General features: G+C 44.6%; 1 protein-coding gene across 4 annotated transcripts; it reads left to right on the forward strand.

Annotated features, from left to right (window-relative positions):
• The first annotated feature begins 25 nt into the window (after positions 1 to 25).
• GPATCH11 (G-patch domain containing 11) lies at positions 26 to 16,750 on the forward strand. 4 transcript variants are annotated; one of them, XM_084828344.1, is made up of 10 exons: positions 26 to 109; positions 3,990 to 4,074; positions 6,085 to 6,184; positions 6,838 to 7,064; positions 8,216 to 8,257; positions 8,346 to 8,466; positions 10,269 to 10,359; positions 11,353 to 11,463; positions 13,472 to 13,553; positions 14,394 to 16,750. In XM_084828344.1, the coding sequence occupies exons 4-10, from the start codon at positions 6,857 to 6,859 to the stop codon at positions 14,447 to 14,449; spliced, it is 711 nt and encodes a 236-aa protein (XP_084684470.1). In that variant the 5' UTR covers positions 26 to 109; positions 3,990 to 4,074; positions 6,085 to 6,184; positions 6,838 to 6,856; the 3' UTR covers positions 14,450 to 16,750. The 4 variants fall into 4 exon arrangements, with proteins under 4 accessions (XP_084684470.1, XP_084684467.1, XP_084684466.1 ...); XM_084828341.1 differs by lacking the exon at positions 6,085 to 6,184 and having other exon boundaries at positions 26 to 167; XM_084828340.1 differs by lacking the exon at positions 6,085 to 6,184.
• The last annotated feature ends 964 nt before the right edge of the window (positions 16,751 to 17,714 follow it).

Consider the following 17,714-nt stretch of genomic DNA (forward strand, 5'->3'; position numbering starts at 1 on the left):
CGGCGGAAGGTGCGCATGCGCAGCTGTCTCGGCGCTGAGGGGAAACAAGAACCCGGACTGCGTTGGGAGAAGGGAGGAAAGAGCGAGCGGTGGCTGGGCTCTGGCGCTGGTAGGGAGTGGCGATGAAAGCGGGGCGGGAAGTGTTGTTCGCGCGCTGCCCGTGGATGGTGGGTAGCGGGTTAGATCGCGCTCTCCGTGGCCGCCAGTCTCTGGGGGAGAGGAGCGGGAAGAGGGTGCGACGGCGGCGTCCCCATATGGGCTTCTGCTTGACACTGTGGGAGCAGCATGCTGGACTAGGTAGGCCTCTGGCCTGATCCAGCGGGCTTCTTTCTGTGTTCAGATAATATGGTGAGAGCAAGGTAATAAGAACATAAGAAGAGCCCTGCTGCATCAGACCAAGGGTCCTTTTAGTCCAGCATGCTGTTCACACAGTGGCCGACCAGCTGCCCCCGGGAAACCCACAAGCAGGACATGTGTGCAACCACACCTTCCTGCCCATGTACCCCAGCAACTGAAGTAGTACATAGGTATGCTGCCTCTGATACTGGAGGTAGCCATCTGGACTGGTAGCCCTTGATAGCCTTCCCCTCCAGGAATTGGTCCAGTCCCTTTTAAAGCCATCCAAATGGGTGGCCATCGCTACATCTTGAGGTAGCGAAATCCATAGTAATAGTGAGGGGCAGTGTTTAATTTCTGAAGCCAGACAAACCCCAGCCTCGACAGGGTGTGCTCTCTTACTTGGGAGTAATTCCCGTTACATTCAGTAGGATTTGCTTCCCAGTAAACAGGCATGTCTGATGAGGCTTTACAAGTAGCTGAGGAAAGAAGGGAAGCAAAAAGCAAGGGAGAAAGAGGAAGATATACCCAACTGAATGCAGAGTTCCAGAGAACAGCAAGGAGAGACAAGAAGGCCTTCTCAAATGAACAGTGCAAAGAAATCGAGGAAAACAATAGAATGGGAAAGACTAGAGATCTCTTCAAGAAAATTGGAGATCTCAAGGGAACATGTTGTGCAAAGATGGGCATGATAAAGGACAAAGAAGGCAGGGACCTAACAGAAGCAGATGAGATTAAGAAGAGGTGGCAAGAATACACAGAAGAACTATACAGGAAAGATCTGAATGTCCCTGATAGCCATGATAGTGCGGTCACTGAACTTGAGCCAGACATCCTCAAGAGTGAAGTCAAGTGGGCCTTAGGAAGCATTAGTAACAACAAAGCTAGTGGAGATGACAGTATTCCAGCTGAGCTATTTAAAATCCTAGTAGATGATGCTGTTAAAGTGCTGCACTCAATATGCCAACAAATTTGGAACACTCAACAGTGGCCACAAGACTGGAAAAGGTCAGTTTACGTTCCAATTCCAAAGAAGGGCAGTGCCAAAGAGTGTTCAACCTACCGTACAATTGCGCTCATTTCACATGCCAGCAAGGTTATGCTCAAAATCCTACAAGCTAGGCTTCAGCAGTATGTGGACCAAGAACTACCGGAAGTACAAGCTGAATTTCGAAGAGGCAGAGGAACTAGAGATCAAATTGCCGACATTCGCTGGATCATGGAGAAAGCAAGAGAATTCCAGAAAAACGTCTATCTCTGCTTCATCAACTAGGCCAAAGCCTTTGATTGTCTGGATCACAACAAACTGTGGCAAATTCTTAAAGAGATGGGAGTACCAGACCACCTTCCCTGTCTCTTGAGAAACCTGTATGAGGGTCAAGAAGCAACAGTAAGAACCAGACATGGAACAACCGATTGGTTCAAAATTGGGAAAGTGGTACGACAAGGCTGCATATTGTCGCCCTGCTTATTTAACATATATGCAGAGTACATAATGAGAAACGCTGGGTTGGATGAATCACAAGTCAGAATTAAGATTGCTGGGAGAATTATCAACAACCTCAGATACGCAGATGATACCACCCTAATGGCAGAAAGCGAAGAGGATCTAAAGAGCCTCTTGTTGAGGCTGAAAGAGGAGAGTGCAAAAGCTGGTTTGAAACTCAACATTAAAAAAACGAAGATCATGGCATCTGGCCTCATCACTTCCTGGCATATAGAAGGGGAACAAATGGAAGCAGTGACACATTTTATTTTCTTGGGCTCCAAGATCACTGCAGACACTGACTGTAGCCATGAAATTAAAAGACGCTTGCTCCTTGGGAGGAAAGCTATGGCAAACCTAGACAGCATAGTAAAAAGCAGAGACATCACCTTGCCGACAATGGTCCGTCTAATCAAAGCTATGGTTTTCCCAGTAGTAATGTATGGCTGTGAGAGCTGGACTATAAGGAAGGCTGAGCGCTGAAGAATTGATGCTTTCAAACTGTGGTGCTGGAGAAGACGCTTACGGGTCCCCTGGACTGCAAGGAGGTCCAATGAGTCAATCCTAAAGGAAATCAACCCTGAGTGCTCATTGGAAGGACAGATCCTGAAGCTGAAGCTCCAATATTTTGGCCACCTAATGCGAAGAGAAAACTCCCTGGAAAAGACCCTGATGCTGGGAAAGACTGAAGGCAAAAGGAGAAGGGGACGGCAGAGGATGAGATGGCTGGAGAGCATCACCGATGCAATGAATATGAACTTGAGCACACTCTGGGAGAGAGTGCAGGACAGGAAGGCTTGGCATGCTATGGTCCATGGGGTCATGAAGAGTCGGACATGTCTTAACGACTGAACAACAGGCATGGGACTGAGCTTCACGATGCTTCACAAGCCCTGTGTAGGTCATACTCAGGAAGCAGTTGTGTTTTTCAGCTGTTTCTCAGTGGAATTTCATCAGACTAAATTGCCAAATTAATTTCTTGTTTTGGTGCCCCAAAAGGTGACTCTTTACACGGGAACAATAAAGAGGATTATTGCCCATTCCTCCAAAGTGCTGTGGAAATGGTTGCAACTATTTTTCATTTTGTTTTTGTTTTACATTATAGCTGTAACAAAGTCATGCTCTAAATTATATCTGTTCATTTCTTTCAGTGTGAAGGTCCTCAGATTGGTTGATAGCAAAAAGAATAATAGAGGCTTGTGTGCAGTGCTGGCTCCAGGTTTCGGAGGACCCTTGGGCAAGGCACCTTCTGTGTGCTCCCTCCTCAGTCAGCCTACCTTCTCACCACTGTTGTCACTTGCTGCTATTGTGCCTCATCCTATTTTTCGTCATTGCTCCCATTTCTTTGCTTGACAGGCATAGAGCCAGTGAGCAAGTAGGCAGTGGCATCTCTTGTTTCTCCTTCTCACCACCTCCATTGTCTGGGACAAAGTGAGAGGCAGGTGAATACTCTCATTGCAATGGTGAAGAGGAGGAACATCTCTATGGGGCTCTTGTGAGTAGGCCCCTGCTGCGGTGTGGGCCCTTGGCAGGTGCCCAACCATGCCTGCCCTTGACTCTGACCCTGATCGTGTGGAACCTTAAAGACTTAACACATTCATTATGACATAAACTTTTATGGACTAGAGACCAGTTCATCAGATGCATGAAGTATTACGTCCATTGCAGATATCTAAAAGTGGACTCTCATCCACAAACGTCTGCTATAATAAATGTGTTGGACTGTCTGTTGGTTTTGCTACCCATACTAATACCACTGTCTATCTGGAAAGAGAGTAATGTGGTCCGCAGTAGTTGGTTCAAAGCAAGTGCATGGGAGGGCTTTAGTTGGCAGTAATTAAATTTCAACTTCCTGGCCACAAATGCTTGCTGACTAAAACCATTTCCACGTGCTGAGTTGAGGGTGGGCAGCCTGACTGGCATGATGATGGGTACATTATGGAGCACAACAGGCTAGGTAAGGAATTAGGAGCATGAGGGGGTCCTCAAAGACAAAATATGGGGATGGGGGTCAGTACACAGCAGAAGCTTGAGGAACCACAGACTTAACAAAGCATTACTAAAAGAAATGGGCCAGTTAAAATTGTGTGGATTTTTTAATCAAAGAGTTAGAAAAAAATTAACTATTTTCAGTGCATTCTAAAAGCCAGCAAAATATAATTTGTAGGCAAGAAGACTGCAGGTAGAGCATTGATACAAAGCATGGATGACACAGAAGAGGACTACATGTCAGATTGCTTTATTAATGTTAAGTAAGTGGATTATTTTTCTAAATTTCTCATCCTTCTTACCTTACCTAATAAATATTGTAGCTGAAACTGCTTTGCGGCATTTCAGATACCCAATAAATGACTGAAAGCTCAGGTGAAAGGTCTCAGTAATATGCAGAATGTTTCAGATTGATATGTGCCTAGAACAACTCTGGGGAAACAATGACACTATGCTATTCAGATAAACGTAGGCAAACATGTATCTGCTTTCTATTGGGTCTTTTAGCACACCCCTGCATGGGTTGATGCTGTTGACTTCTCCAGTCTTTCTCTGCTGCCTGCCCCCCTCTATTTTTCCGCCAAGACTTTCTTTTGGACAGGGAGCTTTTCCATCTCTTGTGTAGTCCGCTAACACCTACCGCAGAAGTAGTTTAGGTTTCACTTTTCATTCACAGAATTGGGTTGAATTATTCTTTAGAAACCAGGGGTAGGTGAATGAGAAGAACTTGCTTACAGAAACAGTTGCTGCATTCGGACAGTCATCCATGACTTTATCAACCATAGCTTATGAATCTGTGGATGAGAACCATGGTGTTCTCTTACCTCCTATTACCTACCAGCTTCAGCAGGAAAGTCCTCCCTTCTTTTCCTGTTGCATTCTGGCTTCGGCGCCAAAATCCTCCCTTACCCCTCCAGTTGTGTACCAGCTTTGGTGCAAAAGAAAATCCTGGCTGTTAGGTCTGAACCAGAGTTTCCTGGCTTAGACCTAACAGGGAACTCTGGCTTAACGCAAGCCAGGATCTTCATGCTGAAGCTGGCATACAATGGGAGAAAGGGTGAGGGAGAAGCATGTGGTCATGGTGTTCATCCACAGCATCATAAGCCATGGTTTAAGAAGCCTTGGACGAATGTGACCGGTTACATTTGGGGCAGACTTGTACTCTATAAGCTTCTTCTTGCCAATGAATCAGAAGTTTAGCTTACTGCTACAGTGCTATCCAGTTCTCGAGTTTCAGCTCCGTTGCAGGAGTGATCAGGACATATGCCTATAAATATGTCACCATGGAGAATTCCATTCCACTGGAGGTCCCAATTCTCCAACTGGAGAATTCCAGCCCAGCAAACTGGCTTGCAATGGCTGAGAGGCATGCTGTAAGTGGTTTATGAAATTGCCACTAGGATTGCTGATTCCAAAAACCAGGAAAGTGCTTGGATAATTCAAATAATTCACTTGGACTGGGGCAGAGTGAATCCAGATGATCCCTAATATGATAATATACTGTGACATACACTGTGACATATTGCAGATCGCCACTCCTGGCTCAGCCAAACGTTTTCATTGCTTTCCAGGAGATGGTGAGCTGGGATCTTGTCTTGCCATACAGGGATATAAAATCTTTTTGGGCCGTGGGCACATCTGGCATTTTGAAGAAGTGCCCTGGGCACCACCATAAATTGACTGCTGTTGGGGGGTCAATCACAAAAATGCGAGGAATGCCCCCTTCTCTGTGTGTGCGTGTGTGTGCGCGCGCGTGTGTGTGCGCGTGCGCGCATGCATGCATGCACACACGCATGAATGTAACCCTGTATGTGCTACCCACTTTGGTTTCTCTCTCTCTCTTTCCTTCTATCTCTCTCCCTGGTTCTTCTCTCTCTCTCCCTCCCCGCCCCCACCCCCAGCCTCATGCAATTGAATGGAGCAATTTCTCCATTCATTTGCATGGGGTGAGAAAAAGCCTCCCTGTCAAAAATTGGCTGGAGAGGAGGTGAAGTCCACCCCCTGCCAAAGACCCTGTTACCCCAGGGGTCTTTGGTGAGGGGGTGCATCTCACACACCACCAGCCGTTTTTCAGCAGGGAGGCTTTTTCACTCCTTATAGAAGCCTATGAGAAATCGCTCCATAGGCTTGTATAGGGAGCAGAAATAGCTTGGCGTGCGCCTGAGCCTGGCCTTCGGGGCGCTGTGTTGGAGACCTGTGCTCTAATATAGGTAAAGGTGTCCCCAGCCAGTCGTGTCTGACTCTAGGGTGTGGTGCTCATCTCCATTTCTAAGCCGAAGAGCCAGCGCTGTCCAAAGACGCTTCTGTGGTCATGTGGCTGGCATGACTGAACACCGAGGTGCATGGAACGCTGTTACCTTTCCCACCGGAGCGGTACCTATTTATCTCCTTGCAATGTCTTGCTTTCGAACTGCTAGGTTGGCAGGAGCTGGGACTGAAGACGGGAGCTCGCTCCGTCACGCGGCACTCGGGTTTTGAACTGCTGTCCTGCCGACCTTCCAGTCTGCAGTTCAGCGTCTTAACCACTAAGCCACCGCGGCCCCTAGTGCTCTAATATACCTGTGGGTATATCGCCTTGTGGTGGAGATTTTATCATACCATGTAAGCTGTTTGAATACACTTTCGACATAGCAGAGTAGACAAACATATTCTTGCAAGAACTATCATGTTATTGTCAGGATTACAATTGAGATTATTGGTATCCTGTTTAGAGACTATCTTAGTACTCTATAGCTGGCATCCTATGTACTACAGAATTTACTTACTTTGAGTGAACGTGCATAGGATTGCACAGCATATCATTTGTAGTTTGCTTCTCTGAACTGGTTGTTTAGGATGCAATTCTAGGTATATTTACCTAGGGGTTAACTCCATCGGACGCAGTGGGCCTTTTGAGTAGGCATGCATAATATTGCACTATTACAGTTACATTTGGTTCACTGAAGAGGACCTTGTTGCTAATTTTTCAACATCCCTTCTCTCCCTATAATTGCTTTATGATCAACTGGCTTTTTGGCCTTGCTCAGCCAGGACATCAGGCCAGGCATGCCGATGTTGAGGCGTGTGAAGGAAACGTTTAAAAAAGAAGAAAAACAAAAAGAAGCTAACGAGAGAAGTCGGCAAAAGAGTATAAAAGAGCAGGAGAAAGAGCAACGTGAGACGGTCTTAAACATGGCTTTAGGAAACGAAAACAAAGGCTTTGCCATGCTTCAGAAGATGGGATACAAAAGTGGGCAGCCTCTTGGCAAGAGCGGTGAGTTTCTCCCTCTCCAGTTCTCCAAATGTGGCTTGTAACATGGGGCCGACTTCTACTGGGGCCATCTTCAAACTGTGAAAAGGGTGCAGCTTGTGAATCTCTCAGACCCGCTTCCTGACAATTCTGCAGCTGCCAGAATTGTGGAAAGGCCGGAGCCAACCTTTGGAGCGGGGATGGATCAGGCTGTGCTTCTTTGCAGCAGCAGGAGGGGAGGAGTATGCAGCCAAGCCCTGGTTAGCAAGGAATGGGCTTGGTTGGCCAGCAGGTTTTCCTGTGCTGCTAAACAACAGTTGGTTTCTTGACACCTAGAAATGTTTGCCGCTGTCTCTTGATTCCTAGGGAAAACAATCCAGCCTGATTTAGCATGATGTCAAGGCAAAGTCAATGTTTTCAAATAGAAATATAATGCTTATTTCAAGAGCATATAATACGTATCAGTCCAGTGCAGCCTCTTGAGAGAAGATGCAGGAGCCAGCCAGCAGTACACAGCATTATTATAGAATTGTAGAGATTTAAAAGTGCATTTCCAAGTTACACAGAAGGCTGAGTCATCAGATCCAATTTCTGTTTAGTAACTGTCATGTTGGTGGTAGAGAAGGTTTGGAATTATACAGGAACATGAAAGATTGGAGGGGGCCAGTGCAGTCTGAGGTTGAACCAGGGAGACCTATGGTTGTATCCAGTGTTAGTCCTACATAGGGTAGAACCACTGAAATGACTGGGACTTAAGTTAGCCGTGACTAACTTGAGCCCCATTCCTTTCAGTAGGTCTATTCTAAGTTGGACTAACGTTAGATACAGTCCCTAGACTCAAACCTTTGTTTTTATTTTTTTATTTAAAATAGTTCTTGGCCACCTTTCAGGGCAAAAGCCCTCCCAAGACAATTTACAGCAGTAAAATACATAAAAACAGTTAAAATATTTAAAGAGATTTAAAAAATAAAACACAATAAAATAGCACAGAAGCTCAGCAGGTGGCCTTCAGTGTGCCACTAGTTCTTGATCTAGTCTACCTTACAAGGTTGTTGTGAGGATGACATATGATAAGCCCATGAGTTCATTAGAGGAAGGGGATACAAGTGTGTCCAGTGCTAATGATAACTGTGTGTCGTGTACTCTTATCAACTGCACGCTTTCATTTTCTGCAGGGAAGGGAATTGTTGAGCCCATTCCTCTGAACATTACCACAGGTTTGTGAAGTCTACCCTGTTTAATTTATTTTTAGTTGAAACGTGACACTGCTCAACATGTTAAACTAGTCCTTTCAACTTGGGACAGGTAGAAGTGGGCTGGGACACGAAGAAGTAAAAAAACGGAAAGCTGAAGAAAACCTGGAATACTACAGGAAAAAAATGCATACGAAAAAACAGGCTGACAAGCAAACGGCTGACCTCTTCAAGTAATGCGCAGTTTTTTGACATATTCTCTGCAAATAATAACACGTATATTATTTAGGGGAAGGGCCTTAGCTTGGTGGTAGAGCACCTACTCTGCATGCAGAAGTGGCCAGGTTTAATCCCTGCATCTCTAGGTAGGGCTCAACAAGGCTCTTGTCTCAAACCTTGGTGAGCCGTTGTGAATCAGTCTAGTCGGTACCAAGCTAGAAGGAGCAATGGTCTGACTTGATACAAGACGGCTTCCTATGTTCCTGTGGGGCATTGTGGGGAAAGATTAACCCCTAGAGTCCTGTCCCCTGACTAAACAAAAGCATGCATAAGTTCTGAGGCTGGGACCCTAAGCAAACTCACTTCTGATGTTTAGGATCAGAGTTGTAATTGCAAATAGTTCCGACTTGCAAAAACAAAAACAAAGGTTGCTTTCCTTAAGGAAATGCAGCTAAATATGGAACTCTGTTTAAGAATGTGACACATGGATCTTCCTCCTCTGTGCTCCAAGAGTAGTTACCTCCACACGTGGAGAGAACCACCATAGGTGTGTATCAGAACCCTGTCCTTCCCTGTCAGCCTGACTCTGAGTGTGCATGCCATTGCTAGCTGGATGTGTTACAGTATGCTGAGGCATAACAGAGACCCTCCTGAGCTTTGCTTTGCTGTATCCAGCATCCCACCTCTTTCCAGTCATATGGTGCACAGATTGCTCCTACGCTTGTTGTTTATAGCCTCTGCAGCAGGGGAGCCGGTCACTAGTTGCAGCAAGGTCTAGTGAAGGCCTCCATTCCCTGTGAATGGGCAGGTTCGTTGCATTGCCCCTGTGTGCAAGGCAGACTGGCAGGGCAGGGGGACATTCTGATTGACACCCATGGGGCTCATCTCCATGGGCAAAGTCAAGTGGCCCTACGCGGTTGGAGGGGGAAGATTCATGGCTGCCGGTTTTGCCTTCCTCAGGAATATGGTTACTTTCTCATTGTCTTCTTAAAACATTTTCATTGCCTTGTTCAAAGTGACCTTTGGTGAATGCTGTACTTTGATAACTACCTATAGCAGGGGTAGGCAACATGTGGCCCTCCAGATATTGTTGGACTACAACTCCCATCAGCCCTAGACAGTATTGCGAATGGCAAGGGATGATGTGAGTTGTCCAACAATACCTGGAGAGCCAGTTGTTCCCCATCCCAGACCTGTAGGGAACAAAACTGTGGGTGAGATCCAACTGTCATCCTCCCCCAGCTGTGTGCAAGTAGAAGGCATTTCCACTCATGTATGGGGCGGCACAAACATTCCTGACAACAGCTATCTTTGTACCTTTACAGAATACTGTCCCTCTCCTTAAGCTTGGCAAGGGTCTTTTCAGAAGGTTGTGGCTTGAAGTGAGAGCTTAAAAGTCCCTGTGTGCCATCAGAGCAGCTGCTCACACTGGCTGGAATCCTGGGATGCATTACCTGGTTTGCACATCACAGCAGCAAATTGTGGGCTAATTAATCCACAATTTAAGGGGATTGTGAGTTGCTTCCACTTTGCAGAAACAACCTACGAATGCCCCATTCGTAGGTTGTTAGCGTGATGTCCAAACCCGGACACTTTGTGTTGTTTGTGTGTTAAACAACCCAAAGTTAACCTAAGATTTATGGAAGCATCTTATGGATGGTGCACATCCCTAAAAAATCATGGATTAATTAACCCATGATTTCCCACCGAATGCCGCTGTGTGGTGCAAAATGCCCCTATGTGTGATCTCTCATCTAATTCTGAACAAAGTATATTCTTCTGTTATGTTAATCGATGGGTTTTTTTTAATTAAAAGAATGAGACTGAAGACCAAACGGGAGCAACTGCAAGTAAAACGGGACCTTGAGAAAAGTCAGAAAGCCTGTCAACAATTAGATATCCAGAAAGTAAGTTAAAATAAAAATGTTTTTATGGCCTTATGGGCCAAGGATGGGTACTGTGCCTTGCACCTCCTTGTTGTAGCCTTGCAAATAAGTAGGCAAAAAACTACCAAACTACAAGAAGAAATTACAAACCTGTCTGCCCACACATATTATTGTAATCCCACATGTATTATTTTAGCCTGCACAGCAGGCTGAAGCAAAACAAAACAATCCAAACCCCTCAATATTTGTAAACTTTTCTAGCTTTAGTGTGCAATTCTATGCATGTTTAGACAGAAAAAAGTCCTACAACTCCTGGGATCACAGGTTGGTAGGCTGGTAGCTTTATTGTCCAAGAACTATATACAACTCAGGGAGCAATCCTGTGGCCCCTAGACAGAGCCTTGGGGGCCATAGGCTAATTTGTATTCCAGGATCCCAGGTTGGAGAGTGCTCCAACTGCAGATCCAGGAATCTGCACTCCCCGCCCCCTCTCCTTTGCAGCCAGCACGGAGAAAACTGCCCTGGCTGCCTCTCCGAGGTCGCAAGGGCAACCTCAGAGAGGAGTAAAGGGGGCATGCCAGTGGGCAGGGAGGGGACTGGGGAACCCAGGATATGACGTCTCCTCAGGCCTCCACAGCCTCCTTCCTTCCCAAGCTTCAGAACCCCAGCTAGACAGGCAAAAAGCCCGTCTAGTGAAAATGCAGAGCAGGAGGAGCGGGGAGGTGAAATTCGCTTCTCCCGCCCTGCATAGGACGCCTGCAAGCCTCTGAGTTCAGAGGCTTACAGGCATCGCCACAGGATTGCACCTAAGACATCTTTGCTACAGTGTCTTGTGGTGCATTTGATTTTATCTGTTATTTATATGCAGTATGGCTTTAAAATCTTTCTTTTTTCAAAACATTTTTTAATGTTTGGGGCAGTTTTGACACCAGTTATGCCTTTTTCTGTTACCAAATTGCTAAGAAAGCGATGGGCAAGGATGTCAGTTGCTCTTGCCACATTTTTATTTTGAAGGGCCTTGAACACCCCAAAGAGATTTGGTACTGGTTAAGACCAGAGGGCGAAAAAGAAGACGATGTGGGGGAGGAAGTGGAAGAGGAGGAGGAAGAGGAAGATGAACACAAAGTAAGTATGTTCAGATACTCTTTAAAGCAACTGTACTCGTGAGACTATCTGGTGACAGTTCCATCTTTATACTGTTCCATATTAATGACCAAACCAGACGACAAGTGGGTAGACTGCAACAAACATGAATGCCAAATAATAACAAGATGTGATGACAATAATTGCCCTGGCAGTTACTTCACCCTTGTTGCAGTGGCCTCTTGTACCTTAAGGGTTCAGAGAGGAGATGCCCACGCAACTTCTGTCCAGTATGTGCTTAGATCTCCTGGGCTTAAATGGCCTCTTGCATCTGGTTCCCGTCACTGTCCATACTCATCAGTAGAGTGAGCAGCCCTCCACTGCCAGCTGCAGGCCCTCATCAGACTAGCGTCCCGCTCAGCACTCCTCCTCTGGGGATTCCACTCCTTAGCTCCCTTCCCTTCCCGCTCTATCTCATCTCTCTCTGCCTCCTTCCAGGCTTCACCTGCTCTTAGATACCCTTACTCAGGCCCTGCTTTGGTTGTCAGCTCTTACTGCGTTTTAACCCATGTAGTCCTTTGCTCTTTCCTCAGCTGCATAACCTGCCCTCTCCTGCCAAGGACACGTGGATTCTTTCTCCCATCATCCACAGCAACATTAAGACATAATCCATTTTGCTTCCTTAAGTATGTCTCATATTTCATGGGTGGTGGATCACATGAGGTATATGGTATGGTGGACTATTTATTTTGGCTTCCTGTTATAGCAAGGTTTAATATCTGCTTCTCCTGGGTATACATTTTCTTCTTCTAATGTTAAAGCAGTGACGCTAAATAGATACCCTATCAATAGTTAACCCATACACTCTGGTTCTGGTACTTTTTCAAAGCTGCATATATGGGAGAAAAGACGTGCAAGCAAAGCGTTTTTGGATGTGATATTAGGATTAAGCCACTATCATACTTGTTTGATCTTGTGTTTGCTTACGATGATGATTTATTTTTCTTGTCATTGGTGTCATCCATGTTCTTAATTGTGCAGCGGTACACTCAAACTCAGTCATCTCATAGCATCACTATGGCCTGGATATAACGCTAAACCATAGTTTAGCACTGTGTGTACTAGCAGTAGCAAGCCTTGGGCTCATGTGCTTTCCCTTCCCCTCTCTTCCTCTGGCGTGGCCACAAGGCAGGGATAGGATGCTTTCGCTTCCTATTTTAGAAACTAAATATTGTCATGTCAGAACTGTGGGAACACTGGTTAGTTTAATCTGTGTTTTGATCAAACAGGATCCTTAGGATCCTAGCTTGTTAACAACCATAGTTTAAACTATCCCGCATTCCTTAGTCCAGACATAATAAGAAACTGGTGAGTTCATAAAGCAAGAAGTTAAAGCTTCAGTCTCCTCCTTGCAGCTGCACTGGAGGAGAATGGAGGCTTAACTGCATGAGCTCAAGTCTTGCTCATCCATGTAATGCTAAACCATGGCTTAACGTTATGTCCAAACCGGGCTATTATAATGACATGCTCTCTGTTTTCAAAATAACATCATCCCATTGGCGACATGAGATCTGGGTCTGTAGATCCACATGATCTTATTTCCAGAAGTCATTTCAAAAAGGTGGCAGCAGAAAAGGTAGTGTAAAAATGACAGGGAGCGGTTTAGAAAAAAGTTGACTACTAATTGGATGGGGAACAATTGACAAATTTTAATATATATAGTGAAATTTTAAAAAATCAGAGGAATAGTTGCAGATATGAATTGGGTATATATCAGAAAGTGAGAAATGGGCTTGGGGATGTTGAATACAAACTTGTTTTGTCTGTCCTGGAATAGAGAAATTGTGTCCAGGGGAACTCTTAGGAAGATAATTAATCTGGGTGGGGAGCCTGGATCCAGCTCACTGAAGAGAACACTCCATCTCCAGATATAAGACCAAATATAAGGCCTGTCTCAGGTTACTAAATCAGCTTCAATGAGAGTGTGCATTAAAAAGTGCAATAATTTGTTATTGGTGGTGGTGGGGTTGTTTTTTGTTTATTCTTACAGGAATCAGAAAAGTTACAAATTTTGACAGCATATTTAAGGGAAGAACATCTCTATTGCATCTGGTGTGGAACAACCTATGAAGGTAAACATAAATCCCTCTCTCCTTTTAAATGTAGTAATTGAATCTCAACCCTATACTTCAGTTGCTCTGCTGGCATAAATGAAGGCGGCCTCTTCCACCCCCTGGCGGAATTCATAAATGCCATTCTAACTGCAGGTATCACTTGAGAATCAGGATGTTGTTATCCAGCCTGGAACATTCAGGACATGCAGTGGAACTGCCTTCTACAATTCAACACCAAGAAGGCACAGACAGAGCCAGAAAATCCAAATTCCATTCCAAACCCTGACCTCTTTCAAGTTCACTTTTTATCTGTAGCTCATGTCAAAAGGTTTTTTTGGCAAGGAGGGCACTGATGTCCTCTGTTTTTGATTCTTTGAGGACCTCAAAGCTTGTAATGTAGGGTGAAATCCGATTATGTTCACTGGAGGAGTGGCATGTCTTCTCCCTGTTCCCCCCAATCCGCTCTGGGGGTTGAGGGATCCTTCAGAACAGATTTGGGATGTGCGCAGGTGGGGAGTAGAGGACTGGAAAGACTTCTGCTCACAGAATAGCCCAATGTTCTTTATGGCTGTATTCCCAACTTTCTCTTTGAATGGCTTGCAAAGAGAAATTGAATACTGCCCTTGAAGTTCTTGATTTAGTCGAGTTTGGAGATGCTCACCAAAACAAATGGGAACAACTGCTTTTGATCAGTGGAGCTTATATGAAAAGAAACCCTAAATGTATCTGGACATCAAACTGTTCCATTTCCTTTGTGTGTGGCCTTGTCACTTTCGTTTTTATTTCTAGTTCAGTCTGGCTACAAGGCACAGTAATGATTGATTGAGTGTGTGTAATCTCTTTTTTTAAATCTTCCAGATCAAGAAGATATATCTTCACACTGCCCTGGAGACACTTTTGCAGATCACGAATAATTTTCTGAAAAAAGTAAAACAGTGTCTAAATCCTACCTAGAGTAAACATATGGACTAATTTAGAGGACTGCATATTTTTATAGGGTTATGTTTTTTGTGGGATGTTTTGTATATTAAAATGGAGATGCTTGCTGAACCCCTGCTCATTTGGAAGAATTGATATAAAATGGCTCCTTCTCAACACTACACACTAAGAATCCTATGACTAGGAACTGTGTAATCAGTCAGGCATTACCTGTGCACGTTATGTATTCTTCTTTTTCAAACACTGCTGTGTTCCTTCAGCAAAAACAAACAGCATTGGACCATCTTCTCCTGCAGCAAGAATGGAATATAATTCTGCTGAAGCAGGGAAATGGAGCTGAAAAGGTTCTAAACCTCTGTTTCAGAAGGAAAGTATGTGTGTATAAGCTGTATCTAATGTTACTCCTACCTCATGCAGACCCATTGAAATGAATGGGACATAAGTTAATCATGGCTAAGTTATTCATTTCAGTGTGTCTACTCTTAAATAGGACTAACATTGGATACGACATATATACACACACACACACACGCACACATAAATATAAAAAAAATAAAAACATAGGGCAGTATCCAACATTGCCCACGTGCTAGCAGGACTAACCGCTAGTGCAATGGGAAGCTAGCAGATCCTTAAGAAAATGAAAGGGAGCCAGAACGTTTGTTTCTGGAATAGGCAGGTCAGCGGAGCTCGTAGAACAGAGCTCACGTCACCTGTCCTATTCCACCAACGAGCATTTCTGGGCATTGCTTTAAGAAGCTCTAGCTTCCTGTAGCACTAGCAGTAGGTCCCACTGGCACAATGGAAACAAGGAGAGTTCAGTAGCAGTATAGGATACTGCCTGTAGAAATGGGACATTTAAGTTGACATCCTTGGGAGTAAGTTCTATTGAACTCAGTTGGACTAGAGTAAACATGCTGATTACGCATTTTTCTGTTGACCAAATTATCGTTATTGACATTTTAGGTGCTTTATGCTAATGGATTTTAACCTGTTTTCCCAACCATTTGTGATGACTTAAAGCGGTTTTTGCTTAATGCTTAACCCTCTAGTTATGTTTTGTATCGATAACCATAGTTGAATACGTTTGTTCTATTTATTTATTTAGTAGAGTGAGGTATATAGTTGAAAAGTGGGATATCAAAGTGGCTCATATTTATAAACATAAAATGGATAATATTACCAAGAACCACCCATTTAGAACAAAACTCCCAGCCCTGCTCAAGTAGGAGCTAGCCCCTAATGTTCTTTCTACCTGAACACATAGTGTTAAGATGGCCCTGTACTAGGAGAGGGGACAGTCCATCTGGTGTTGTCTTTGCCTCCCTCTCTCCTCTTGACTTCGTTCACTAGCTGTCACTTTCCAAAAATGCCAGAGCCACCCGGATGGCCAAATACATATTTTTACCAAATTGGAATTCCAGTCTGGTATCACCTACTACTGGCAGCCCACAAAAGGATACTTTATATTAAACTACACAGTGACAGATTTCAGACAAGTTGACATAGCTTTCTTGAACTATAGAGTAAAATAACATAGTATCAGCTGGACTGTACCATGTTACAAGAGTTGGTGAATAACTAACAAATCCTTTTGTTCCTCTTTTCTCTGGTCTCTGTCTACATTCTTTATATCCTTCTCCCTTCTTCTCTCCCTTTTCCATAGAAATCAAATTGTAACAAGTGATTTGCATTATGTGAACACAGTGACCTGGTTTGCACATCACAACTACCTGTGGGTTGTTTAACCATGGGTAGTCATGACTGTGTTGGGAGTGAGCATGTTCAACTCAGGGATGCAGTTTCTGGGCTGTTTGCTGTGACGTTCAAACCTGCCACTCCAGTTTTTGAGGAAGAAACAACCTAGGGTGTTTAGCAGAGAGGAAGTGGGCAAGCTGTAACAAGACCATGTGCTCCCTTGTTCCTATGAGATCATAACACATGGGTGGGTGGGAGGAAAATAGAGAAATGGGAAATTTATAATTAAACTTGTACAAACCCTGAAAAATCAGAAAAAACTATTATTGGACTCAGTAGGCTTTACTTCTCAGTAAGTGTGCTTAGGACTATGTTGGGTGATTCAATAGGAAAGTTAAGCAGGCTTTAAAAACCTCATTCCATGAGAAGCAATAGCTCTTTAAAGTGTTCAAGTCTGGCTAGAATGTGTCAGGGATCTAGAATGATAAATGGGTTTGGAATGTACTAATGAAAGCAGAAGCATAGTACCCAACACCAATATATATAAAAAATTAAGAATAAACCCTGGATGTCTGTTTAGTCTTTGATTATTTTTCTTTATGTATGTAATACAACTGTACTATAACTTTCTAGATGTGGGGTCCCTAACATGGTGCTTGTGGGCACCACTGTGCCTGTAGACCTCTCTTGGTGCCCACCAGACTCGGGGCCTTTCCTGACTTCTATTTTTAAAGATGTTTTTTCTCTCCTTAAACTGGGAGACTGGCATGCTGCAAAGTTAAGTGCCCAACTCCAGCATCTTTATATCCAGGACTCCCTCTAAACCCCATGTGAATCCCAGAGGCATTCTTAGAAAATAAAAATGGCAAGTGGCTGCAGCCCGGCCTCCCAGAAAAAAAGTAAGCTGAGAGTTTTAGGGAGCATCCTGTGGGGCTCAAGGAAGAGTAAGAGTGAGAGAGAAGGGGGAGTGTTTTGCCTGCTTTTTGTGTGGTGTGTGCACATTTTGCCTGTGTGTATGTTTATGAGCACCATCAGTTTGCCTTCTGTGAACTGAGTATTTTCTGGTTTGTGAGAGTAAATTTGTGACTTGGCATTTGGGGCTCAGACCTCACCACTGCCTTGTCCTCAGTTTCTTGGCCAAGTTACTTGTCTCATCAATATGCTTTCTGTGAAATGGTGTTGGAGCAGAAAACTAGGTTCAAAAGTGTGTTTTGTTTTGGAGCTCAGATTCCACCTTTGCCTTGTACTTAGGTTCTTGGGAAAAGTTTTATTTCAGCCTCACCACTTTGCCTTCTGGGAAATGGGTGTTTTGTGCCTGGCCCCATGCCCATCATGGCAGCCATTCTATGAATGGGCGACCCCCCTCTCCTGCCCCACCATGTCAGCTATTTTGTGAGTGCCCATGACACGAGCAAAGGGCTGGATGCGCCTGATCTCAGAAGCTAAGCAGGGTCAGCCCTGGTTAGTACTTGGATGGGAGACCGCCTGGGAATCAGGCTTCCTACAATGAGCAGGGGGTTGGACGCGATGGCCTTGTAGGCC

Source organism: Heloderma suspectum, chromosome 1 (genome assembly GCF_057233095.1).
Source record: "Heloderma suspectum isolate Gila_16-S chromosome 1, 16-S_ref, whole genome shotgun sequence".
Lineage (NCBI taxonomy): Eukaryota > Metazoa > Chordata > Lepidosauria > Squamata > Helodermatidae > Heloderma > Heloderma suspectum.